Source organism: Cotesia typhae, unplaced genomic scaffold (assembly GCF_013202065.1).
Source record: "Cotesia typhae breed Kobodo isofemale line unplaced genomic scaffold, CoteBio_Ctyphae scaffold_13, whole genome shotgun sequence".
Taxonomy (NCBI): domain Eukaryota; kingdom Metazoa; phylum Arthropoda; class Insecta; order Hymenoptera; family Braconidae; genus Cotesia; species Cotesia typhae.
The window spans coordinates 14,939,471-14,967,292 of NW_027423774.1; the positions used below are offsets into that span (position 1 = coordinate 14,939,471).

Below are 27,822 nucleotides of genomic sequence, written 5' to 3' on the forward strand. Positions count from 1 at the left end.
GGAAAAAAGGTGCGTCCGCGTTGTCAGCATAACTCCTGACAAAATCATCTAAAATGAAAAAACAAAAATAAGTGTTTTAGTTAAGACTATAAACTCGTACTTGAACGAAGGAATGAAAAAAAAGTAAAAATTGGAATTTTGGCAGACATTTTTCCAAAAAAATTAAAATTTCGGTCAAATTTGCTTGACATTTTGTTTTTTTTTAAATAGTTGTAATTGAAAAAAACAAAAATCCTTCGTCTAAGTACGATTAAATTGTATCTCGAACACCTGTGTAAAATTTCATCAAAATCGGTTGAGTAGTTTTCGAGAACATTTGACAACCGACTTTAAAAACACGGTTCCGAGAAAAACGCGTTTAAAGTTTTGAGTATCAATAAAAGTGGAAAAAAAAATGGTTTTTGTAACTTACAGTGAATCGTCGATTCCTGGGCCATAAAGTAAAGATCCTGCAGCAGTTGCAATGTCCAGGGCATCCTTTTGCTCCTGTCGATGACGGATTCTGGCTTCGCGAGTCTCGCTCGCAGATTTTTTTTCGGCCGCGTACATGGGGTTTTCATCCGAAATTCTGGCATATTCGTGAGAGTTTCGGCCTAATTTTATGTTGGTTTCATAGCAATAAAAACTTCATCTGGTAATGGAGTATACTCATATTTAAATGATGAAAGAATATTTGTAGCTGATGCTCGTTGCCAAGCGCACCAAGAGTCTGGACATTTTGGGCAGTTATCGTGCTGACCCTTCTATACCTGACTTGGAGCGCATACCTTCCAAAGGCTGTATTTCCAAAACTATTATTCGAATCATCTTGAAAATTTAGGACAATATTCTTGAGATGTTGTAGAAATTAATGAGCTAAAAAAAATCGATTTTTTGAACCCACGAAACACATGTAACCCTTTAAACACTTCCCTCATCCCAGGGCATACTTACACAGCGCACGGGAGGGGCAAAGTGAGATGGGGCGAGAACACCACTGTCCATATTACAGCATCGATGGAGTGCTAGACCCTAGTTCTTCTGTTGAATACAGTAGCTTTGGCGTGCTGAGGAACCACGAGCTCAAGCTCGGCGGTAAAGACATCATTGTGACTGAAGAAAACAAACGGGCGTTCGTGAGACTGTATATTAATTATCGGTTTATGAGAGGAATCGAATAGCAATTCTTGGCTCTGCAAAAAGGCTTTCATGAACTGATACCTCCGCAGTACTGGTGATAGGCGGGCTTGGTAGTATTGATATTTTTAACAAATAAATTATGGCAGAAAAAATTTGAGAAAAAAAATGAAAAATCCAATTTTTTAAAAACAATTTTTTGGACCAAATTTTACAATAACAAAGAAAGTTTGTTTATTATAATTAGTGTGAACTTATTTATTTATATATTTATTTATTAATACATTAAAGAAAAAAAGTTTGAAAAATTTACTTACTATAACTGGATCTTTTACCTTACAGGAGCAATGTTAAAAAAAAATATTTTTTTGTAACTATTTCAGGTGTTAAAATAAAAGGATTATTCTAGAAAAAAAAATTTTTTTTAATTTCAATTTTTTTTTTAATACAATTATTTAAAAATCTTTTCAAGTAATTATTAATCAGTTGTTATTTATCGATAAACAGCAGTGCTTAACTAAAAACAGGCATATTAAATGCTCATTAAACATTATATTCATTAACTTTAATTAGACAATTTAATTTGACAAGCTGTGTTCCACACGTTGAATTTGATGGGCCCTCGGGTTTTATAGAAGATCAAAGGAATAATCTCGACTCCAAGAATGGCTACGGACTTCCTCTCAAACTCTCTAGTCAGTGAAGGTATCAAACGAATAAGTAAAAATAAAAAATTGAAAGAAGCAATTTAAAAAAAAAAGTGATTAAATCAAAAATGGATATTTTTTGAATCTTCTAAAGTAGTTTCTTGATCTTATTTGAAGGACGTAGTAATAACTGTAAAATTCAGCATACCATGCGAAATTCACTTGGGATTCACCCCTCTTGGAAACTTCTTTGTGATACTGAAATTAATTAAATAAAAAATGGTACATTATTATTATTATTATTATTATTATATTTATTAAAATATAAAAAATTATTTATTTATAATTTTTTAATTATGAAAAACCTTAAATTCGTAGTATAAATCGCAAACGAAACACTCTGACGAAAATTTCGTCTCAATGAGATTAGGCCTCTCCGTGAAAATTCTGTAAAAATGTACCATTCATTTATATGTGCAAAAGCTATAAATTAAATTATTTAAACTTATTCCCAACTCTCCCTGTCGTATAAATTGATATAATCAAAGTTGACTAATGGAATATATAATACCAATCTCCCGAATACCAGTTGTCTCTCTTGCTGACGAGTTCCTAGAAGTGTAAAAGTCAATTTAAAAATCAAATTAACAAAAATATAACAAATTACAAATTTAATTTGAATATTATTTTCCCTTGCACGTTTTTAAAAAGAAATATTTTTAATTTAAATAATATTTAATTTTTTGTCGCTAACTTTTTAACCACAACTTTTGTTTTAATGGCTTTTTCTTTTGTTTGTAATATTTTTCATTTGTTTTATCTTAAATATATATTTTTAATTTAATTATTTATCTATATATATATATATATATATATATTAGGGTGACGCAAAAAAACCAACTACTTTTTTTTTAGTCTCGAGTGAAATAATGTTAGTTTTTGATGTTTTAAAAGCTTTCTCCAAAAGACAGCTCAAAAAAAAATTTTAAGAGGTCGCTCCAAATTTTTTTAAATTTCAAAAATCGTCAAAAATCGAATTTAAAAAAAAATTTTTTTTCTTGTTACGGTATAATTAGACCAAAAAAAAAAAGTAATAATTAATTTAAAAAAAAAAAAGTTATGAGCGACTATTCAAAATTTAAATTTTGAACTGAAACTTTCAGAAACTTATTTTTTTTTGGTCTATAAAACTATACCGCAATGAGAAAAAAAATTCGATTTCTGACGATTTTTGAAATTTAAAAAAGTTTGGAGCGACCTCTTAAAAATTTTTTTTTGAGCTGTCTTTGGAGAGGGTTCTTAAAACATCAAAAACTAACGTTTTTTTACTTGAGACTGAAAAAAAAAAAAAAAAAAAAATAGTCGGTTTTTCCACTGATTTTTTTTAAGAGACTAATCAACTAATGAGAAATTTGAAAATCTAGAAAAAAAAAACAATTTTTAGATTTTTCAAAAATAAAGACATTTGTTTTTGAAAGTGAATTTTAGAGTAGTTATGTGATCAAAAATTTTCTGAAGTAAAAACTAAAAAAAAAAATGATAGCCTTTTTTTTGGAATTAAAAAAGCAATGCAATTATAAGATATTAATAAATTTATAATGATGGGCAGCTTTGTGGGAGCTTCCCAAAATTTTGATTTTGAAAATTTCCACTAGCGAAAAAAGAAATTTCATCTTATTGTATGTAGGTAGTTTAAGGACAGAAGTAATTGTTATAGTTAGAAAAATTGGATAATTACCTGTTTGGTATATTTACAGATATAAGATTCAAAGTTACTCCTATAAACATTTTAATACTAATAATACAACGATTTTAATAATAATAATAACATTTTTTCTGACGGCAAGACTGCTACTTTCAGGATCATTAAAAATTTGAATAGCGCGCTACACACAAGTCATAAAGGTTAACCAATGAAGAATCATGTCTCGTTTTTTGCGAGTTTCGACTAACGATTAACTTCACACTATCATGTATTTTTATTATAGGGATTTAGAGGATCATCATTATTGAGTTTGGAACACTATTGTTTTTCTAATCGAATAATAAAAAATATAAGTTTATATGATTTAACATTATTTATTTTTCGCAGAATACGAAAAAAACAAAATTGTTCTATTATTTAAAATAATATAGTATTGTTTTAAACCAAAAAATTGAAAAAATTTTAATTTTATGAATTAAAAATATGTATTTTCTTATAATGCTGAAGTTAACCATCAGCTGTCAATTTTAAAAATTTTCATAACAAATCAATTACAATAAAAAAATGCTTCTAGAAATTTTCACTTGTAATTTTTATTAATTTTCACATGTGAAACTTTTTAATTAATGTTTTTTTTAATAATTGCATTATTGTAAAATTTTAAAATAAATTTTAATGTCTGCCAACTTCAGTGTCATATTTTCTACGTATGCTGATGACAATTTGTTTATGTTTTTAAAGTATTTGTTAAGAGACTGAGATTCATTTCCATTCATTCCGACACTCAATTATTATTCCTGATTCATTATTATAACATTTATATTCATAATAATAACCAACACCTAAATGAGCTTACTATTTTAAACCTAAAAAGTGAAGTGATACGGATTTTAGAAAATCAATTTTGACAAAAGATCACTCACCAAGCTTAGTGATTGATTGTTTACAAGTTTTTAAATTATGTATGTATATACAAATAAGAAAAATAGTTAGAACAAATTATGACAAATAAAATGATCATATAAATGATATTTTTTATTACCTATAAAATTCTACATATTTTTGAATTGTAACGATTAAACAATATGTCAACAACTCCAATCTGGGAAAAATGTAAATATATTTATAATTTACCTTATAACGCACGTGTAGAATTGTGCAATATATTGAATCAAAATGACAAATGGGAAGAACTTGCTGGTAAGTTTGTGTGAAATATATTTTTTTGAGTGTAAAAATAAAAAAAAATTCATTATTTTTTTAATTGATATGAAATAGGTAGATGGATGCAATATGATCTGCTCGCAATTCAAAATCTTCGAAGAGAAAAAAATCCTGCTGATGAATTATTAAGTCTATGGAGTATTCATAATCATACCAATTTAGAGTTGTTCATTTTGCTTCAAAAGATGCAGCATTATCGTGCTATGGGTGTATTAAAGCCGTTTATTGAAAATAAATACCACTGTTTATTAGAGAAAGGAGAAGGAAACTTACAATTTGCGATAAAAAATGAAAAAAGTAATCAACCTGTAAATGAATTAAAAATTGATACACAAAATTTTGATGAAAGAATGTATCATTCTCCAACTCCTCCAAAAATTGTTCTGAAAGAGTATAATAATAAAATAATTAACCAAATCGGACAGTTAAATTTATTAGAAACAGCTCCAAGTGATTCGAACAATCTTTTGGCTGGTTCATCGTCAGTAGCTTCTCGAATTTCACCAATTTTAGATCGCACTGGGACTTCCCAAAAGTTAAATAGATTGTCACTCATAACAGAAATATCATTGCCTCAAATACCATATGAAGAACTTATTCGTGCAACTGATAATTGGAATCAACATAAAATTCTAGGAAAAGGTGGTTTTGGAACAGTTTATCGAGGTATAAATATTTTATTGATATATATTTAATCTTGATTAAAATTATCAAAGATTTGATTTAGGAACATGGAAGAATACAGATGTGGCTGTAAAAAAAATAGAACGCAGAGGTCCCGAATCTGACGATAGCTATATAATTCAACTCCAACAATCACTCAGAGAAATAGCAATTCTAAATTCTCGACCCCATGACAATATCTTACCGATCTACGCATTTAGTATAGGTGGCCAAGCACCGTGTCTTGTTTATCAATTTATGAAAAATGGTTCACTTGAAGATTGGATATCGTTACGACGAAGATCACCTCCTTTGACTTGGCTACAAAGGCATGAAATAATAAAAGGTATTGCCCGAGGATTACAGTATTTACATACAATCGGCGAACGACCGCTTATTCATGGTGACATAAAAAGTGCTAATATTTTATTGGATAACAGTTTTGAACCACGAATTGGTGATTTTGGCTTGGCACGAGAAGGACCAATCAAAGATTTCATGAAGGTAATTTTACATTTGAATTATATTAGAATATCTACATTATAGGTACCATAAATAAATTTATTTATTCCATATCATAGGTCAGTAAAGTACATGGAACAAAACCATATTTACCTGAAGAATTTTTGAGAGGGAAAATTTTGTCAACAAAAGTCGATACTTACAGTTATGGTATTGTTTGCTTCGAATTAGCAACAGGCTTACCTGCCTACGATGATGCGAGAATTAAGCACAAATTTCTTAAAGATTTTATTGATAGCTGGAGTGATAAAGATATTTTTTTCTTGAAAGATAAAAAAGCTGGTAATGAAAGTGAAAAAGTTTTTGGTAATTTAATTTTACTTGGCAAGTGGTGTTCTAATAGATTAGCTAAAGATAGACCTGAAATGGAGCTTGTTTTTAACAAATTAAATAGCATATAACTTTTAATAAATAATCAATTTTTAGTTAATTTATTAACGGCTAATTTTATGATAATTTACATTTTATTAATCAAATAAAAGACATTGAAAAAAATTATCTCAATCGTAAAAAACATCCGCCGCTTTTTGTCGGGTATGAAACTTAAAAAAAAATTGAATTTTAGATTTTATATTGTCAATTAAATTATTTCTGTTGTTATGAAATTACATATTTTGAAATGAAACAATTCATATAATCGAAAATATTAATTTTGCTTATTTGTGGCAACAATAAAAATTTTCTTTAGAGTAACTCAACGTCTAAAATACATTTACAGTTTAATTTTCCTAGAGTATGTTCATTAACATATGTTGTCCTTTTTTATATTTAATTATAATATAATTATGCATAGAGGCATGTGAATTTGAATTTTCAATCACTTAAAAATTTTTTTTTTTAACAAATATGGTGGAAAAATTTGAAATAATTTAAGTTTACTACCTAGGATCATTGAATAGCGTTAATTATCAAAATGCAATAAATATATTCTTTACAGGATAAAAAGTTATTTTTCTGTGATATTAAACAAAATATTTTATATTCTTAGAAGATATTATTGTTATATTACTAATTACAAATGTATATTTATGTTATAAAGTGAAAAAATTTTTAAATATCGATACCTCCATTCTAATACGTCGTATTCCACAAAATTTAACATATTGACTCTTTTTGAAAAATAGAATCACAACAATATTATGCAAGTCATATCAAAAATTCAAAGATCAAATAGTTTAATAAATATTTTCATCCATCGAATCCTATTTAATCAATGTCAAAAATGAACAGTTTTTGCCGTCTGCTGTAAAATTTTCTAAATGTATCAATAGGCTTGAATATAATTCCTAAAATTTTTAAACATAAATTTTTATGCTCATAATTAAAGCAACAAAATTTATTTATGATGCTAAATTTTTTGCTAATTAGTTGCCATTTAGAATTTTGTTGCTTGTTTAGATTCCGAGAAATCAATAGTAATATCCGTAAAAAATGGGTTTTGCTACTGCCAGCTTGACGACCCTTAAAAAAACTGTTACTGTTATGAAATATATATTTGTAAAACATGTCTGAATATTAAATATATTTTTTTAATTACTCATACAAATTTTTTTTACCAAAATTTTTTTATTTTCAATTATTAATCCTAATCAACTAATTATGTAGCTCAAAACTAATTTTAATGTAGTGGATTGCTAGATAATGTTTTAAAAAGAGTTTATATTTTAATTGATTTTGTTGATCTTTCTCACTTCTATTAAATAATAATGTGTTCTGGCCATTTGATGGTGACAAATTTATTTGATCAGAGATTTAAAATAAAATATATACTCTGAATTGAATGGATGATTCAAAAGTAATTTTAGTGAAAGGTGAATGAGATAAAAGCTAGAAAGAATTGATCATACTGAAAATTCTACTCAATGACACTATAGAATCAGCTGATTATATTTTTGAATATGATTTTCGTGTTGTGTGTTGAAATATTTTTAAAATATATTCTACAAAGAATGTAAGCAAAAAATCTAACACAATAATTGAATTTTTGGAATTATTTTGTTTTAGATCGATGTCTTATATAACAGCATTAAAATTATTTTTTAAACGCTCTAAATATGTTTGACGGCATTCCATTTCATCAGCTGGCCTGTTATAAGGTAGCCATACTGGTTCACCAACAAAATAACGTTTCGCTTTTATGTAGTTCTAATAAAAAAAAAAAAATAATAATAATAAATAAAGGGCATTAAAATATTTTATAAAAATAAGCTAAAATGAAATTTTGTAGTATTTTACATTCATGTCCAACGTAAATCGATGATATATTCCGCTCGGAATAATTATCAAATCTCCTGGTTGAACTTTGATCCGTATCCATTCATCATTCTTATCTCGAACATCAAAGTATCCTGATCCTTCTAATACTAATCGAATCTCTTCGTCAGTATGTAGATGTTCCGTAAAAAAAGTTTTCAACTGTTAAAATAACATACGAATTAGTCAAAGCTAAAATGTCAATAATATAAAAATATTAATACAATACTTTATTATCATAATCCTGCAAGCATTCTTCTGAACACACAATCTCATCTTCATAAGAATATCCGCGCTTTGACCTTAACTCTTCTAATATTTTATCTGATCCGTAATTTTGTGGATTGATCTAATCATTATTGAGTGTAAATAAATTGGATAGACATTAAGTAAAAAAAAATAAACAAATAAAAAATAAGAATATCAATGAAGTAAATATTAAGTTAAATCAACCTTGAAATGTTCCACTCCAGTGCGTTTGAATAATTCAGACAAAGAAAGATACTTTGGAGGTTGTCTATGATGATCTAAACGTTGATCGCTATCAGTGTCGTCCATATGCCAGACTTGAACCATTTTTACAACTACTTGTTATTAGAATTATTATAAAATAATAGCTATAACGAAAAAACTGTATTAAAAAATATCTTGGTTATACAAGCCGTAAATGTAGTAAGCAACTGATAGTTTAATAGACTTATTGCAACTGGTAAGGGACCTAAATATGACTTATATTTTATTAATGTTATTATCGCCGGAGTGAAACGTAATTATTATATGATGCTATAGTATTTATATATACATAAATAACATGATACTTAAAGTATATAATTGCATGTTTACTAAAGATAAGTGTTAGTATAAAAAGATGCAAATCATTCTATATCACTGAATTTTTATTTACGAAATGATAACAAAATATTTTTGTAATTATAACAAAGTTTACGCAGTTTATATATTTTTAAACAGATTGAATGTTTATTATATTGAATCAATGTCAATGTAAATATGTGCATAATTTTAAAAAATCATATAAATATTATGATGCTGAAGGTATATATTGTTGTTATTTTCATTTTGCATATATTCTAAACCATCAGTTTTATTAATACATTGATTTTTTGTTGGAATCCAATTGTTGTTTATTCTTAGCAACTGAATTAATAACTCCCCTATATTATTATTCATCAAGTAATAAATGTAGTAGTCTATTTCTTTCGTTTAACAATTTATTCAAGTTATAAATATACTCTTTACAATATCCGAATGAAGTTAATTAAGTTTCACAATAACTAATCAATCCCGTAGAATATAGTTATCCGTAAAGTGATACAATAATTAAAGTCGTTTATAAATATAAATGTCAAGATGGTACTCCGCGATTACAATAATGCGATACGTTAAATAGAGAAAAATAGGACAAGTGTCATAAATCATTGATGTGCGTATCTCAGAGGGACTGAGGAAAATCTGCTTCGTGCCCCTTGATTCTCGAGGGTGCTAACTTTCCTAACACAGCGTTGTTCTTGAAGTCCCGTGACGTCATCAGCTCCTTGAATGCCGGGGAAAGGATTTTATAGCCCAAAGAGTATGGTGGTTAACAGAAACTTTTTGAGAGTGGAAAAGTACTCCCACATAAAATATGTTAAAAAATTCAAAACAGTAGTATTTTGCTTTTTTAAAATATAACTTTGCGTTGCGAGCGTTTTTTCTACTTACCGTGTCTCACTAATACATATTTGCGCATAATATCTGATAGGTTGAAAAGTAGTTTGCAAAATATCGCTCTTCCAAAAAACTTTTTAGTAAATTGTTGAAAATATGAAAAATTTTTTTAAATCCACATATATCAAACCATTTGGGAGATCTAGCAAAATTAAATTAAAAGATTGGCTAAAATTACGAATTTATAATATATGAGTTGTTCTAGATCTTTGTGCTTGGTACTGATTAGGCCGACATCCTATAAAATTAATTACATGAATATTTATTTCATCTATGATGATTTTTGAGTTCGTGAGCGAGTATTTTTTATTTGAACCAAGAATATCTGCACTGTCATTTCATTCCAATAATTTGTTCCTTTTCATGAAACTATTTCTATTTTATTCAAAAATATACTTAGTTATGCATAACGGCACTGATAAAAACATTATCTTGATCTAAAAGAAAAAATCTGAAAGTATGTTGACCCTGCAGGTCATCCCTGGAACTTCTCGCTATTTTTAAACTAAAATCACTTAAAAAATTTCCTATTTCCAAGTTATGAGCTCTTAGAACTCAAAAATACATCTTTTAGACACTTTTAAACTCAAAAAGTATCATTCGCCAGCCAAAATGGAAGTAGATTTTATAATAAATGTAAAAATCCAAAAATTACTTTGATCGGAAACGACGATAGCCATAATGAATACGGATCATTTTTTAAACTTAACATACTTATTCTACAGATAAATATGAAGGTCATGTTCGATGATGAGCTTAATTAATCTTGTTATTCCCACCTTAGGATAATAAGTATTATTATTATATTTATGTTAATATTTCAAAAGTTTCGTCATGAGGACCATTACAATAGTTAGATTTTTTTAGAATCTACTAAAAATTTCATAATTGGCATAACGGAATAGGACATAATTTTAGGACTACACATATGATATGTTACTCGAATTAAAGCTTATTTAAAGAGATTTCAGATGCAATTTACAGAAATTCGATATACTATCCCATTCAAAAGTTATTCAAGTACGAAAATGAAGAAATATACATTTTTATGATTTTGAAAATTTTGAAATCATGGCATTTCTAAATTACTTGACTGATTAAGCTCATCTTTAAACTTGACCTCGGTATCTATCTGTAGAATAAGTATGTTGAGTTTGGTAAAGATACATTGTAAATCGACGACACTATCGTCATGACAAGCCGCGTTATATCATGTATATATATATATAAACTTTTGAACCATATGTATTTTCGGACTCAGCTCGTCGAGTTAAATCGGAATAAAGCAAAATTTTTCAAAAGTTTCGTCATGAAGACCATTGCAATAGAGTTAGATTTCTATAAAATCTACTAAAAACCTAATAGAACTATTGGTAAAACATTTTTTTGAACAATTTGAATTACAATATCTCTCGAACATTCATCTAATTAACAATTGCATTTAATAAATTTTATGAATGCAATATTATCAACGATAAAAATTCATGATCAATAAGCTTACCCATTTAAGTATTGATCATTTCTGATGCTATTTAACTTTTACAAGTTGCATTATTTTGAACTTTTCTTTTTTAATCTTCAAATCAAATAGAAATAAAAAAAATCCATAAAAAATAGACTTATAAGTTATAAATTATAGATATTGTCTTACAATAAATATATATTGACCTGTAAAAATCAATTATTTTATTTCATAAATGCCCATCAAAGATTATGCGTATGTTTCTATGTAAAACTTATTCAAAATATATGTCTTTTTAACATATAATTCTTCAATGATGAACTATCATTAAATACTTTGTGTTTCAAAAAATTTTAAGAAGATTTCGTAATAAAATTCGTAATCAAATTAAGAAGCAGGCAACTAATTATTGAGAGTTTCGCGTTTATCAGTATATGCATTTTGTACTAATCATAATATTATACGTTGACGATTTTTTTAATATTTCATGAGAGTGAAACTTTTTTCTACAAGCTGTTATGTAGGCAATTTGTGTAAACAAACAATTTGAAATAAACAAGTGCTCTTTTTATCCGACTAGACATATTTCCAAAATTCTATTAAACTATTAAATGCATTCATTACTAATAGTGACGCAAAAAACCGACTATTTTAATTTTATTGACCTTTTCTTCTTTTTATAATATTCAATTTAAAAAGCTTACCTTAAATTAAAAACGAAAAAAATCAGATTTTTTTCGTCTTCTAAAAATTTTGCGTGACGGCTAAAAATTTTTAGTTGAGAATAATGATTGATTAACACATTTTTATAGAAAGCTTGAAAAAAAAGTTGTTTTTTGCGTCACTTTGATAATCAGACATGACAATTTTTTTTCTCGGATTACGTTATATGTGAGGATTAAGTGCATTAAAGTAGAAGAAAAATCTATACAGACATTGAAATTATAACTAGTGTTTATAAATAAATATATTTTACAATAAAGTATTTTAACCAAAAAGATCTGTTTTTGAAGTGATTTTTTTGATTGCTGGTAAAATGCGTATGGCTGTATATTGACCGTATCCAAGTGGTATCTTTAAGTCAACACTATCTCTTCTTTCATCACTATGTTGCTCAGTTTGTTGATTCAATATCCATAACATACCTATTAATGATAATAAAAACGTTGTTCCTCCAGCTATTGCAAGTAGACAGATTATTGCTGTTTGCACAATAGGTCCAATTTGTAGTAATAACTTCATTGTCATTAGAAGATCAGGACTAATTGATGGAATTTCCTGAAAGTAAATAAAAAGAAAAATAAATTATGACTTTAAAAATTCAAAAAATGAGAGCTAATTTTTTTTCTTTTTGATACATACTAAATCATTCCAAAATAATGGTATGGCGAGATTACTAAACGGTTCAAGCCTTTTATTATAAGTCATTTTTTTCATTACAAGATTAGTTTGTATTCTTGAATTGACATCGATTGGTATACCAATGGACTGAAATTGAAAATTAAATCATTATCTTATTATCAAAATAAAACATGAAAACAATTACTAATAAAAAATTAAAAAAATAATAATAATAATAAACATTTTAAGTGCTTCTTAGGTAAATTATTGATCGTAAAGTTTAAAAAATCCAACTTTTCATATATTCTGAGTTCAGTGTATGCTGTAAATCTAATTAAGATCACCTAATCCATACAGATGATTACTATTTTACAAAATTAAATTGTTTTACATTTAAAAATTTAAAAATTAACGAAAACTTGAAATCATACTCGAATTTGTAATTGATTTCTTTAAAGGATTATTCTACTTTGGACAAGTGAAAAAATACTATTTCTATTAATTTTTTTTTTTTGAGAATACTTTATGTTTAATGGTATACAACTTGTTTAGTTTGATAAAAACGCTCATAAACTGCAATAAAAAAATTTTTTTTTGCAATTTAAACTCTTTTTAATTACAAAAACGATAGTTAAGCAGGAATCCTCAAGACTTGGACAGGTCCGCGCTGTTAAAAAAATCTAAACAACGGTTTATGTGAAACACAAAAGTCATATGGTTTTAGATTTATGAATGGTTTTATGGTTATATGAATTATGACAATGATTATATCTCGTGGCATAAGTATTAATTTTTATGCAAAAATAACAAAATGTCGGGCAAAAAAAAAGTACCTTTTTTTGGCGTGATTTTTGGCACAAAATTTTTTAAAAAATATAAATTTCGCAATAGTTCTTTTACGGGATATAGCGATAAGTGTACTAAATATGCAGTTAAAATTTCATAATGATCGGTTCAGAATTTTCTGAGATTATTTCAACAAGCGGTTCAGAAACGTTCTGGTACACGCACCGACTGGGATGAACAAGCGCGATCAGGTAGTAGCATTGAACGTACGAAAAAGCACAGTTGGAATGCTCCGATCTTTCTAAAATTTTATAATAATATTTTTGAATATATTTACTTTCGAAAAATGCAAAAAAAAAAATTCAAAATTTTGTAAGTGCCAAAGCAGAATAACTCCTCAAGTTCAAAAATCTCAATATAGTACACCGATAGTTTTTTTAAAACTCAAAAATAACGGAAAGTTTCATCGATAGATTTACGCGGTCAATCATATTTTACAATTCATATAGTCAGCGTCAAAAATAAAAGTTGTTGAAATTTGGACTCCTATAATTAAATTAATCATCAAATAAAAGTTTTTCCAAATGTGAATTAACGATTAGTATGGTCAGCGCAATTACTGGAAGACATTTCAAAGGTCGCGAAGGAATCTAAAGATCAAAGATGCAGCTGGATTATGGTATAAGAGTTAAGTTCGATAAATTTTTTAATTAACCGATTTGTCTCGATTTTTTAATCGGTTCTCTCAAGTTAATCTATAATCAGACCTATAAGAATATATCTTAATTAATATTGACAGCCTTCTAAGCTGGTAATTTAGCTAATCTCAGCGGATACTCATTTTATGTACGAGTAAAATATTCAATATTAAATAACGCTTTAAAATTAACTACTCTACTACGATCAAAATTTATGCAAAATTATAATTTTGCATTTAAATAAAATTATCCTAACCGGTTGGAGTACAACTCTTGTTTGATGTTTCTCACGGTCTGGTTGAAGACCTTCGATGTCTTGTAGAAGACTTGGATCAGCGTTCAGGAAATGTGGCAATGACACTGCTGCTGGTATGTCTTAAAAAAAATAAAAATAAAATTAAGTAAATTTCAGAATTAATAAATGCTATAATTACAAGTATTTTTTTATTTAAAAAATTAATAACAAGAAATAATCAACGTACTGTAATAGCAAGGCGTAAGATCAGAGAGACCTTTTCTCAAACATTTTTTCATCTTACGACAGTAACATTCATTTTCAGGATTCATGTCAGGTGGATCAAGAAAATTGTCCGATAAAGTATATTCCCATCCGGTCAACCCTGAAGATGTTGTCACTTCATTCTTAAAAACTATTGGGAGCGCTCGACAGAACGCCTTTCTAAACACTCGAAATACTGCACTCTTATCGAGATTCAATGGAAAAAGTGTACCTTCTGTAGCTCCTCTAATCCGGTTACAAATAGTATTACTGTAAAAAAATTTATTATGCAATACTATTGCATGAATTTTTGCTATATAAGGGTTTAGGCGTTTAGTGGATGTATTAGAAATCTTACCCTGGAATAGTTTCATTGCCTTCCTCTTCCTGATATCCCCAGTGTGCTAAGCCAGGACTACCATTATAGTTTTGAATACTCAAATACCGGCCATTTTCATCAGACATATTTTTATTTTTTTGAATATTCAGGTTCACCAAATTATCGCCTTCGTCATACATCTGTTAAAATAATATTCATGTGTTCAAAGTTCATTCAAACAGACAGGTAAGTAATATGCTTATTTCCTAGACATATTATATATGAACAAATATTTTTAGCCTTAAGTTGTTGAAATAAACATTGCATTTTTTATTTTCGAATTAATAAAAGTGAAGGATCATGGTAAAACCATAGTAATACAGGTAGTGAAAGGTAACAAGAATTATTGCAACAAAACTCATGTGACGCATGTATTCATTGACGCAATATAAATATAAACGGGCTTAGCCGCATAATTGAGATTTTCTTTACTTATTAATTTAAACTTCAGTGAACTTTATTAACACAAATATAATAGAGAGAAATAAATCGTGTATAATTATTGCAAATGTATACATTGTGTATACCTTTGATTCTTCGTGTAGTGTGATAATCATATTTTATTCTTAGTATTGTCAATGATATTTGAAATTTTTAAATATTTATTTTAGATACTAACCCTGTCAAGAAGTCCAAATTTCTGGAAGTTTATAAAATTTGGAACAATGCCACTAGCTAAACGGACTAATGGATCTTCATAGCCCCAAAAATATTCATACACAGTCATATTTACAATTGGTTTAGTATCCAATAAATTAGTTAATTGTACTAATGGATAGTTTACGAAAAATCCGGCGTCAGCAAGAGCTGAGGAAATCCCCTATGAAATAAAAATACAGTCATTAGAAAAATACATCTTTAAATACATAAAATCATACATGCATTATCTCTGATGAGAATGAATTGTAATGATTGAGGAAAAAATATTTTTCGCAACAGACAAACTAATTCCAAATAGTCATTTTGACTTGACTTTACAAATGAATTTAAAAACAGATATATCTATATTTTTTTACAAATATTTTTAATAATGGTTATAACCCGTCATTAATTAGTTCATCACAGTATTAATTACTTTTTGAGGATTTCGGAAACCGTCATTTTATAAGAAAATTATAACTTTTGATCAAAATTGTTTTAATAATAACAATCGAGAACTTATTTGTGCAAAAAAAAAATTTTTCCTGATAACGGGAAAGAGGTCGCGTTAATGGAAAAGATCCGTGAATAACAATTTGCTGAAATTGAAATTTATTTGTTGATTAAAAATTGGTCAGAAAAGGATGTATGAATTTTTTCCAAATTTTGTTTGAAAATAATGAAAATTTTTTCCAACCATGACAGAATTTTAATTTGAAAAATAATTTTATTGAAATTTTATTGATTCAAAATAGTTAACACTATTTCACCACAGGAATTTACGTACAAAAGGTTCAAAACAATTTAATTCGGCTAAAAATGATTAAAATGACTTAATTCCAACCCTCTAGAGACACATACTTTACATTAAGATATAAATTTTATTTATTTAGGAACATTTGTAAATCTACCAAACTCCCGGGGTAATTGATGTCAGAATCTAATTTATTACAATTTATCATCATTATTATTTCTTGAGTAATACATTTCTACAACTAAACAGGAGTTTTCTTGTTCAAAATAATAAAAATATTGAAAACTAATAATATAAAAAAAAATAAATTATCTGGAAAAAATCCACATTGAATTTTTATGATCACTCAAAAACTGTTAATGTTTGACTTGTTAAAATTTTGAATCCAAAATTTGAAAATTAAAAACTTGGAAAGTCTCAGCTTATTAAAAATCATTTAAAAATTGGGAGGTTTTTTACATTCTATGATTTTTGTGTTAAGTGTATACAAAATCAATTAAATCAGAGATATTTGACTTTTTTCGTGAATTTATACGTAGCTGAAGCTCACATAACTATTTATTCTCTACTTGATTATGTACATCAATTGAAAGGTATTTTAATCTTACCAAAAATGGAATGTTTGTCACAGTAACAATATCTTTCTTAGGATCGTTTATTGACATATCTGGACGATAAATGACCGTTCGTTTGGGTATATAAGTGATGGTGCCATTATCATGCCACACGATTTTGGTATTTTCTAAAACTTCTCTGCAAATATATAGTAGTAAAATTAGAAAATTTTAATCTATGAATATGTCATTTAATGTAAACGTTAACAATCGACCTTTCGAACGAAATTGAAAAGCAAAAATTTATTGACAGTATATTCTAATTAGATAATCAATTCTGAACTCTAAAGATTATTGATTATTATTATTCATATAATATAACAATACATACTGATACACATAAGGTCCAACTTCTTGAACTCGCATCTTTTCTTCATTATTCAAAAATGCTTCAGCATTCGTAATATTAAATACGTATACTTTGAGGAATACGTCAACGGGTGGTTTTTTCCACATCAGAAAAACTGTTGACGTTGGGGTCATTGTTAATTTCTGAAAATTACCATTAGTTATTCATTTAAAAATTCAGTATTTTGAATACCTAAAAAACGATCAAAAGTATTTTTAACTTTTGCTATAAAAATAGAAATTTTTCAAGTTATTGGATAAAGTATCCTACACTCAAACGTTATGTTTTTAAAATATTGATTTAGTAGTAAAGCATTTCAAATCTGAACTGTACAAATTACATTATTATTGGAATTAGCAAATTTTATCATCAACCAAAATGTTTTTTTTTTTTTTTTTGAAATTTGATTGTCAAAAAAATAACCATAAAGATCACTACACTGATAAAAAAAATTGACTTGACTCAAGAGCCAAACTCTTGAACCAAGAATATCATTTTGAAGAAAATGATTTTCTTGAGTCAAGAAAATAAATTCTTGAAACAAGAAAATTTTCTTAGACCAAGGATAATTTCTTACCTCAAGAATTTATTCTTTTGATTCAAGAAAATCATTTTCTTCAAAATGGTATTCTTGGTTCAAGAGTTTGGCTCTTGAGTCAAGTCAATTTTTTTTATCAGTGTATAAATATCCGCAAAAAATTAATTATTTTGTTTTACATTCGAATACTAAGAAAACTCTTTGACGTTTAGCTTTTCGACTTGAGTCCCAACCATTTCTCACAAAAAATAACGCAAAGTTTCTATCTGTTGCCTTGCATAATCTGGCTCAATACATATTCTTATTAAAATATTTATTATAATTACTTTTCAAACATTTTTAAGCTAGCTAATTTTTGAACCATTTAAGAAATATTTATTTTTGTTAATAAAAGATATGGACTTACCCATTTAAAAACAATATTTATTGGATCTAAAGCGTAGATTGTACATGATAAAATAGTACAGATGATGCCTATCATAAATATAATAAGACATTCTGGAAAAAGAAAAAAATTACAATAATAAATACATTTATCATTAAAGGGTAATATATAATGTTGTCACCAAACTCTTAAAACTGAGAGTTAATGATAAAATGCTAAAATTAAATGCCAAGATCAATAATATTGCCTTGAATTAAGACCATTCACCCGGGGCAATTTATTTAATCTTCAACTGTAATGACATAAAACATAATTATAACTCATTAACTCTCACTGCATTAATATTTGATCGTTATTTAAAAAGATCGTGCACTTGTTTATAATTAAATAACCTGACATGATAAAATAGTTTCAATTAAAAAAAAAATTATGATTTATCGATGCGATAATAGTTTATCATAATTTATCAAGAGTTATTGAAATTAAATCGATGTAAGTGTGAAGAAACTTGATTAAATAACTTTTGTTGTTAGACACAATATTCAAATGGCATCTATCATCAATCGATACTTCGGAATTTTTTTTCTAATTAATCAAATTATTTTTTATTCTCCAAGGTTAACTATCAGATCGAAAAAAAGGTTGAAAAAAAAAACGGAGCATATTTAACGATTTTCAATCGCAAATATCGTTCGTGCGTCCCAGTTTTCTGTTTACCTTGGCTTACATTTATTGTGACACAACATTCCCAATCACTATAAGAATAATTGGTGATAAATAAAAACTTGTTAAAGATCCATCATAACTGAATAAATACTATATTAAGTATGGGAAAAAACATTTCTTATTCATAAAGAATAGCAACATGTTTACAATAACAGCGAATCGATATCGATATTCTCGCCGGCTCAGGATCATTGTCTACAACCGCGACTTAATATATTTTTGATTATCAGAAATCGAAAAATCAATATAATTAAACTTAAGTAAACCAATCACATATATTTTTTTTTAATTTTAATGATTTTTTAAATCAAAAAATTTACAATATTATTTTTATTAATTTAATTTTTGTGAAGCATTGAGTAAAAAAATATCCACTTGTTTCAGAAAAATGTAATTGTCAAAGCTTTAAGTAAAAGTATAATAAAAAAAAAACTGCAATACATATTTTACTAAGTATAAATTTAAAAAAGAAATTAAAAAAAAATAGAACACATCCAGAACATTACGTTAAGATGTAAAAAACTGGATTCCCACTCACAGCCCAGGAATGAGCTGATTAAAATACTGAACTTATTGCTTTACATAAATTTTTCACAAAAATTTCCGTTTCCATTTATTGTATGATCAATTTATATATATTTTTTATTTGACTTATTAAATGCGTAATTTATGTTAAAAACGTCGAATATCATCATGAATTCATTAATAATTTACTGTCTATGATATAATTATCATTATTGGTGATATCAATTAACATTTAAATTATTTATTACATAAAAATTACTATCGATTTTATAAATAACAGCGATTAATAATGAAATGATAATATCTTAATTAATGTCTATTTTTCTCAGTTGTTATTACCATACTTTACACGATGTGAATCATTAATTCTCGCATCATGACATTTCATTCAAATTTTTTTATTTGATAAAAACCTATTTAGCATAAGATTTTAAAGCAAAAAAAAGTGTCGCATATCTGAGATTTTACTGTACGAGCGACGAATTGAAATTAACATCAAACATATCGACGTTTGTCAGTAGTAATTATTTATTACCTTCGTCTTTTTACTTCATTTTTTTCTAAACATAAAAAATTATTTTTAAAATCTTTTCATTTTGCACGTGAAACACTTAATCGCAATGTGACTAATATTCAATCAATTTTTTGTTCAACGAACTTTGAAAAACTCACTTTTAAATTCCTGAAGTTGCTGTGAGGTCTTCATTATCGTAATAGATATTTGTGAATTCTATCGTGGAACTTCTTCGAAATTTCTACAAAAAAAATTAATGTGTATTAATATTCTTATGGTTAAATGAGTTCTACACTTAATTAATTGATTTTACAAATGAAAGAAAAGAAATAAACACTATCCAATAATGAGTTTGTTTTATTTATTTATTTATTTATTTTTTTTTTTCAATCAATTGTACGTTACTAACAATTATATATTTTAATGAAACAAATCAACAGCTGAAGACTAAATCATTAACTTAAATGATTTTTTTCTGGCAATATTACCTCAAATGTATCATTTGTTATGAATTTTTTGTTTCAATTAAGGAAGTAAAATGTCTACAAGCCGTGTTTAATATTTAAACTTTAAAGAATCTGATTATATAAACAATCAAGGAATTTAATTTATCCACATAAATATTTTGTTTGAGAAAGTAATTCTATATAAGACCAACACACAATTCTTGAATATAATACATGTTTTAATGAAAATTTAAAACAAATCAAAAAATTGTTTGACGTTAAGAACTACTTTTAATAAAAAATTCATTATCTTGGTGCAGAACAAAATGAATGAAAAAATTAATGTTCAGTAATAAGTACATCTAATAAAGTTTACAATTAAATAGAAACATTTGACAATTAAAAATTTGTTTTAATTGAAGAACTTAAAATGTAATATACATGTATGAATTGAATTCTAATTATTTTATCACTTTCAGTCACAATTTTAAAATATATCATTTAAAAATATAACAATCAAAGATTAAAAAACAAATTGTTAATGAGAATAATAAGAATGATTTACCTTGATAGGTAGGTGAATTACTCCAAGATCATGCCGGTAATGGTTTGGTAGAATAAAATTTATCATAAAAATGCACTTGCACCAAAATTAAACCTTTTATGTACAAGATGAATCGTCCTGGAACGATAAATTGCTAAGAGTAAAGCGATAATGATGATAAAATTAACGTCTCGTGGTAAAACAAGTAAACGTTTTTTTATGTAACCAATGAAATTTCAGCGAAAAAGTAAAGAGGGAATAAAATATCGTAATCCAAATTAAGTAAGCCTATTAATTGTAAAAACCGGTAACAGGTAACGTTAGTTCAAACGCCGTATAACGTAACTGTCATGAATTTAAAAGCCGATAAATTGATTCAACTTGATTTTATAGTATCGGATGGCTGGTAACCCCACGACCCTTTTCCTACTACCTATCACCAATATTAGTGTTATAGCTCAACTGTTAATCGACAGCCGTTAATAACATCTTTGCATTGCTCGTATTGGCCAAGGAGATGGTTGGTACCGGGTCTCCATCTCACTCTCTTTGTCTCTTTCTCTTTCTTTTGCTCTCCAGAAACCTCTGATACGATCTCTGCCGATTTTAACCGATTCCGGTCTTTTCATATAATATTTTTTATCGATTTTTTAATAATTAATAATAATAAGAACAACAGAAATTTATTAAAATTTAAAAATAATTTAATTACATTATTTAATTGTTTATAAATATAAAATGATTTTTGCTTATAAATTTCAAATTTTTTAAAAAATTTATTAGTTAGGAACAAAAATGCTGTATTACATTTGATTTAATAAATAGGTATGTGCTTGCTCATGTATTAGTATATATATAAATTATAAATATATTTTTTTATAAATGAATGTACTCGAAAAACAAGTTTTTATATAGTGTTAAAAATATACGGAATGATAACTGACTTACATCGACATATAAAATCATATAAATTCATTTGTAAAAACGTAATATGGATACTTTCATAAAATGAATTTATATAATTTTATGAATCGATGTAATGATTGCATCAAGTAAGGGAACGTTGGACCATAAAAATCAATCCGAAAAATTTTCGTTAAAAAATTAAATCACGCGACAAAATCAAAGCACAAAGAAAAATACAAATCTTCAAATATCTTTTCGAAGAAACTTTTTTTCCTCAACTGTACTTCAAAAACGGTACAAAATACAATGAACTTGATAATTGACTACTTGTTAATAACTTGAAGAAAAACACGGAAAAAAATGTATTTATTTACCGTAAAAAATGTTTATTTTCACTTCGTTTCAAGTAAGAATAAACATATTGTTTCCTCGAGTCTTTTTAATTTGAATAATTAAACAAATAATTCACTTTATTCAAATACTTTAATATCCTGACTTTGTTTAATAACTCAACTTCAATTAAAACAAAATCGAGACAGCTTAAAATGGATAAACTTATACACGTCCTTGATTTGAGCCCAGTAGAAGTTGTGTTTAGAATTCAACTAATTTGCTGAAATAATATTGAGTTTCAAACACTTGAACTTAATAAATTTAATTTATGACTCAATCACTGTTATCACTGTTAAGTTCTTTCTATTAATTACTATTAACGTCTCTCACTTTTAACATTAAATTCCATATAATGGAATTATGTTAAAAGACATATACTATTATTTTTTTTTTTTTTTTTTTTAAAGCTTTAATGGGTAGAAAATTTTGATTTTAATCTTTTATACTTTATTGGCATTAATTATTATAATTAAAAAAAAAAAAAAAAAAAAGATAATAAAGTTCATGATGACAACATGAAGATCGAAAAGAGATAGATTTAATGTTTAATAACTTTTCTGATTCTATAAGCATTACTGTTTTGTCTCGTCATATCGTAAATTCATGTGATAATTAATATCCAACAAATAAAGCAAAAATTATGCATGTCTGTATACTACTTCTTAGAGACCATACATATTTATTGCGTAAATGTTAAGTTATTTTTTTACTTACCGTTGTTTTATGGAATTCAAAATGATTAAACAACTTGTAATTATATACTTTTAAAGATAAACAAGTATATTGATTTATAATTAAGTGAAATAAAAAAGTTCAACTTTTAAATTAATATCCTACACAATTGTTTAATTCAATTTTTATAAATCAATTATAATTGATAAAAGGTTGTTTATTAATTTAAATGAAAGTACTGATTAACTGTCTTACAGTAAATTCTCACTTTAATATAAATTGTTTATTGTTTTTCTTAATTAAAAAGATTTTTTATTATTATAATTACTTAATAAATTAATATTACACATTGATAGTTAAGTAAATAATCGTGACAAATACTAATTAGTCAATATTTATTTATTTTGTGTAGCAGTAAGTATCTTTGAAGAAAAAATTACCTGTAAACAAATTACTGAACTATGAATAATATTATTATTGTTGTTGTTGTTATTATCATTTCAGAAAAGTTCTAGACTTTATAGAAGAGTTTCATGTAGGAGATCAAGATTCAAAGATTTATTAAGTAAACATACATTTTATTATCATGTCCTAAATTATGTATATTTTTTCACGGCCATGTATAATTATTTTTTACTTCAATTATCACATGATATTTTAAAATTATAGAGCTATGTCAAAATGAAAAAAACTTGTGCGCAATCCGGAGAAGAAGAGATGAATCGCCAATTATTTACTGATGTATGTAAGGGTTTGTCAGAATACGCAAAAAGTTCATTACAAAATCTTAAATCGTTGACCTATGACTTTCATGACGTTTCTGTGATAGACACCTTACAAACCCGCAGGCGAAAGAATGTTAAATCTATCGCTGTCTTTTTAACCTTGATTATATTATACATCCTCTTATGAAACCTGAATTGAATTCGTGGATTTCTTTTAGCGAATAACTGAATTGTGTATAGATAAAAAAAAGGATCAATATTATTCAATTAAAGAAGAAATTATGATCATGTCATAAGGCTAGTATTTTTAAAAAAGTAAACAGAAGATCGATTTTTTAAGTATTCAGGTTGAATAAACAAATCTTCAAAAGCGTTGATAATCACAAATTTAGTCATCACTTATCGTCTAAATTTCCATATATTTTCGAGCTCAAATCTAAGTAAAAACATTATTAAAACGGTTGACCCTACAGACCATCCCTGCAACTTTCTGCTGACTTTCAACAAAAAGTGCTTCAAATTTCACCTATTACGACGCTTTTGAGCTCAAAAACGTTGTTTTACAGCTATTTTGAGTTTTCCAAGCTCCGCAATAGAACTGTTATACGTCTGAGCTCTTCAAGCTTGTATTCAGTAAAACACTTCTTTGAAGAAATTTGAACAGCAATAGCTTTCAGATAAATCAATCTGAAATTATGTGAATAAATCAATGTGAAATCAAAAAACCAAATTGGGCCTTTCATACAATACCTGAAACTAGAATCTATACGCAGAACAAAAAACAAAAAAGCGCCATTCGGCCGCACCCGACATGGATAGGTAGATTTCTTGTTTAAATATTGAAAGAGTCGTAAAATTTATTTTTTATTATATTTTTGCAAATAACAATGTGAGACCGACTACAACGAATAGATATTCGAAAACATCTACCCAAATAATAGAATTTGTAACAGATAGTAATCATTTAATGATAAAAGCAAAAAATTAATCTTTTCTCCTCCGGGCGTAAAGCGTCAATTTTAGCCCCGCTGCGCTAAACGAAGTGTGTGTGTGTGTGTGTGTGTGTGTGTGTGTGTGTGTGTGTGTGTGTGTGTATGTGTGTGTGTGTGTGTGTGTAAGCCTTTCATAACTTTTGAACGGCATGACCGATTGGAACGGAATTGGCAGCAATCAAAAGAGTTTTTTTGCCTCTAGATATTTTATACTATTTGAGGTAATTCGGGCCGATAGATTTTGAGTAATCTTGAAAATCAAATTTTTCACAAATGGTTTTTTTGAAATAGCTTTTAATCTGCTGAATCCATTAATTCTGAAAACTATTCAGCACTTAAGCTTAGAAAACTGCGTCGATCGCAGTCAACGCGATCAAAATCGGTTGATTCGTTCGTGAGATATTGTGAAGGAAATATTTGGGAAATAGTGTTTTTCTTACGTAACTTCGACATTTTTTCTTGGATCGTTTCTGATTCAATGAAATAACTGTTAGAACTTAAAAAATTACATCGATCGCCACTAAGATCGTCAAAATCGGTTGATTGGTTCCAGAGATATTTAGGGGAACCTGGGGCACGACGGCCCCCCTTAAAAATAAGGTAAAAATTTTTTTCTTCAATTTCCCTCAAGTTATGACTTCTATAATGTTTTTATGATATTTTGGGCGAAAATATGATATATGGGGCATAATGGACCACTCGAAAAAAAAAAAAATTACAAATTTAAAGAATTCATTATTTTAGGCCTTTTCAGGTCAATGAATCAAAATGAATTTAACTAGACTAAAAAATTTAATGAAAACTTAGAATTATATAGCTTATAAAAAATTGAAAACAAAGTTTTTTCAAATCAAAACAGTAATAATTACATTATGAATTATTGATCATGGTATTCTTTGCACCAGACAGAAACCCAATCTCAAAGTTTTATTTGAATTCCTCCAAGGATGTCTGACTTTACGAAATTCATATTTATAATTTTGACTTGATAAAAATATAAAAATAAGATCTGGTTCAAGATATTGAGTATTTAAAAAGTTCAATCTGAAAACTCAACCAGTGATTTCAATTAATGAAAACTAATGTTACCAATTCATTGCTAAATAACATCTCTGTATTTTTTTTTGTACACGGAGAAAAAAGAATAGAACTTATTCTTATGTAGAATGGTAACCATTAAGCACGCAATATAGACTTTTTTTTAATGATTACAAATATATGTGGCATACTGATTTCAATTTTTTTTTATTTTTGAAAAGGATACAGTGCATGATGTCGATGAAAGCGAAAAGGAAAACGCTCCTGAGACTACTCATGAGTGTCCCGATACTACTCCTGTGACAAAATATTTCAAAACTCCACTCCAGTGGGACGTATGAAAAGAGACCGGATGGGAAATTTAGAACAAATTAAAATATTAAAGCAATTGACTCTATTGCAAAACCGAAATAAAAAACAGAGGAAAATTAAATCTGTGACAGTTCCACAGGAACAACCGCAGCAAAGAGATAAAATTCCGGAGTTTATTGAAACGATAACGGTCGAAAATGATGAAGAGGTAAAGTAATAATGTTCAAATAATAGTAAAACCATAAAATAGTAGTTTTTAATAACAAAATATTGTTGGGACTTCACACAATATAATATCAAAAAACGGGATTTTCGGTATAAACTTCTAAAATTGTTTTCCCTTAAATAAAAAACTTTGGAATAAAAAATTTACTAAAGGTTAAAATGAACTTAAAAAAAAAATTAGTAATGGAAATTTTCAAGAAATTAATTTCCGAACACGAGAATATTTTTTCAATTAATAAAATAATTTTTTCTCTTCGAGTACGAAATTACAACTCATTTAAAATTCTAAATAAACGACAAATCATTTTCATGATTCTTTAATATACTCTACACATATCATTTGTTATAAAATACAAAATAATTAATACCATTTTTTTATCTACCTTCAATAGTTCATTACTATTGGAACAACGAAATTTACGAGCGATGAGTTAGCAACTATTACTTAAAAAAAAAAAAAAAATGAATCTCCGAGCTGCTGCTATAACTAAAAAATTGTGGACCACTGAGGAGCTGCAAAAAATGTACATGAAATGCCCAAAAGATGCCGTAAATACTGTACTTGTTAATCATCGTCGACAGCTAAAACGAAAAGAAAATTAAGAGTTTAATAAAGAATTTTATAAACCAAATATTATGTTGATTAATATATATCATTAAAATTATTAAAGCATACGTTTTCCACTATGTAACATCTTATTATGTACGTTTATATAATAAAGATGGAAAAAACTTTATGAAGTATATTAATAATTGATTAATTTTTTGCAATGAAGGCAATTTATTGTTTATATTAAATTATTTACACATTCAGATCCCTATGAAGTTTTATCGGATCTGACTTTAGTTTTGCTGTAGTTTTATTTTAATTCATTTCGATTTTATCCGAACTTATTCTAAATTTACTGACAGTTTAATCTAATTTTTATTAACTCCATTGTGGCTCCTGCAAATTTCATGTTGACTTCACGCTGGTTTAAATCTGAATGAATTCTGATCTGATTTTTATTTTACTCTGATTTCATTTTAATTCCATGTTGATTCCACTTTGAAGCCATCTTGATTTTATGTAAAATTCACTTTGATTCTAATCTGGTTCCATTCTGGTATCACTCAGGTTCCACTTCGGTTTCATTCTGGATTCACTTTGATTCCACTCTGGTTCCACTTTAATTTCATTCTGAGTTCACTTTGATTCCACTTTGGCTTTGGTCTAGGTTCACTCTGGTTTCATGCTGGAAAATAGGCACAAAACCACTCTGGAAACACTCTGGAACCATCATAATTCCATAATGTTTCCAGAATTTTTTCAGACTGATTTCAGAATGATTTGAAAGTCGCAAGGGGCATGCTACACAGTATAGCGAAAATTTTTGTGAGAACTCGGTGTAAATTTGTTAATAAAAATCTTAGAAATTGTGATAAAAATATAAACTGCTGTCTTATTTTAGCATCGGTGCGGCCGAGTGACAAAAGTCGCGCAGTACCCTATTTTCAAAATTAAA

The 27,822-nt window shown here is 27.1% G+C and overlaps 3 protein-coding genes and 2 long non-coding RNA genes across 5 annotated transcripts; 2 read left to right on the forward strand and 3 right to left on the reverse strand.

The window, feature by feature from the left end:
* Positions 1-1,582: 1,582 nt before the first annotated feature.
* On the reverse strand, positions 1,583-3,642 carry LOC141534539 (uncharacterized). The gene is made up of 4 exons (XR_012480430.1): positions 3,502-3,642; positions 2,129-2,375; positions 1,972-2,021; positions 1,583-1,808 (listed from the first exon to the last, which is right to left on the reverse strand). It is a non-coding gene; the product is annotated as an uncharacterized LOC141534539 (long non-coding RNA).
* Positions 3,643-4,529: 887 nt separating this feature from the next.
* Pll (serine/threonine-protein kinase pelle) lies at positions 4,530-6,307 on the forward strand. Its single transcript, XM_074253932.1, has 4 exons — positions 4,530-4,668; positions 4,747-5,358; positions 5,420-5,859; positions 5,937-6,307. The coding sequence occupies exons 1-4, from the start codon at positions 4,554-4,556 to the stop codon at positions 6,276-6,278; spliced, it is 1,509 nt and encodes a 502-aa protein (XP_074110033.1). The 5' UTR covers positions 4,530-4,553; the 3' UTR covers positions 6,279-6,307.
* A 1,546-nt stretch (positions 6,308-7,853) lies between these two features.
* Adi1 (acireductone dioxygenase 1) lies at positions 7,854-8,853 on the reverse strand. The gene is made up of 4 exons (XM_074253934.1): positions 8,584-8,853; positions 8,360-8,479; positions 8,113-8,292; positions 7,854-8,022 (listed from the first exon to the last, which is right to left on the reverse strand). Exons 1-4 carry the CDS (start codon positions 8,704-8,706, stop codon positions 7,891-7,893), a joined length of 555 nt encoding a protein of 184 aa, XP_074110035.1. The 5' UTR covers positions 8,707-8,853; the 3' UTR covers positions 7,854-7,890.
* A 237-nt stretch (positions 8,854-9,090) lies between these two features.
* Positions 9,091-27,042, forward strand: LOC141534540 (uncharacterized). Its single transcript, XR_012480431.1, has 3 exons — positions 9,091-9,183; positions 26,002-26,300; positions 26,710-27,042. It is a non-coding gene; the product is annotated as an uncharacterized LOC141534540 (long non-coding RNA).
* LOC141534818 (scavenger receptor class B member 1) lies at positions 12,254-22,525 on the reverse strand. Its single transcript, XM_074254395.1, has 12 exons — positions 22,335-22,525; positions 21,076-21,192; positions 20,223-20,305; positions 18,321-18,412; positions 17,359-17,519; positions 17,022-17,166; positions 15,640-15,840; positions 15,000-15,160; positions 14,625-14,911; positions 14,399-14,517; positions 12,680-12,805; positions 12,254-12,595 (listed from the first exon to the last, which is right to left on the reverse strand). Exons 3-12 carry the CDS (start codon positions 20,254-20,256, stop codon positions 12,305-12,307), a joined length of 1,617 nt encoding a protein of 538 aa, XP_074110496.1. The 5' UTR covers positions 20,257-20,305; positions 21,076-21,192; positions 22,335-22,525; the 3' UTR covers positions 12,254-12,304.
* Positions 27,043-27,822: the final 780 nt, after the last annotated feature.

What these genes read in the sequence shown, in the direction of transcription:
- Pll (XM_074253932.1), top strand. Translation starts at nt 4,554, where the DNA reads ATGTCAACAACTCCAATCTGGGAAAAATGTAAATATATTTATAATTTA. An exon ending in CAAATGGGAAGAACTTGCTG is followed by an intron (nt 4,669 to 4,746) that starts GTAAGTTTGTGT and finishes GATATGAAATAG; the next exon opens with GTAGATGGATGCAATATGAT. An exon ending in CAATCAAAGATTTCATGAAG is followed by an intron (nt 5,860 to 5,936) that starts GTAATTTTACAT and finishes TCCATATCATAG; the next exon opens with GTCAGTAAAGTACATGGAAC.
- Adi1 (XM_074253934.1), bottom strand. Translation starts at nt 8,706, where the DNA reads ATGGTTCAAGTCTGGCATATGGACGACACTGATAGCGATCAACGTTTA. An exon ending in TGCAGGATTATGATAATAAA is followed by an intron (nt 8,293 to 8,359) that starts GTATTGTATTAA and finishes TTATTTTAACAG; the next exon opens with TTGAAAACTTTTTTTACGGA. An exon ending in GATTTACGTTGGACATGAAT is followed by an intron (nt 8,023 to 8,112) that starts GTAAAATACTAC and finishes TTTTTTTATTAG; the next exon opens with AACTACATAAAAGCGAAACG.
- LOC141534818 (XM_074254395.1), bottom strand. Translation starts at nt 20,256, where the DNA reads ATGAAGACCTCACAGCAACTTCAGGAATTTAAAA. An exon ending in TAAATATTGTTTTTAAATGG is followed by an intron (nt 17,520 to 18,320) that starts GTAAGTCCATAT and finishes GGTAATTTTCAG; the next exon opens with AAATTAACAATGACCCCAAC. An exon ending in GTTGGACCTTATGTGTATCA is followed by an intron (nt 17,167 to 17,358) that starts GTATGTATTGTT and finishes ATATATTTGCAG; the next exon opens with AGAAGTTTTAGAAAATACCA.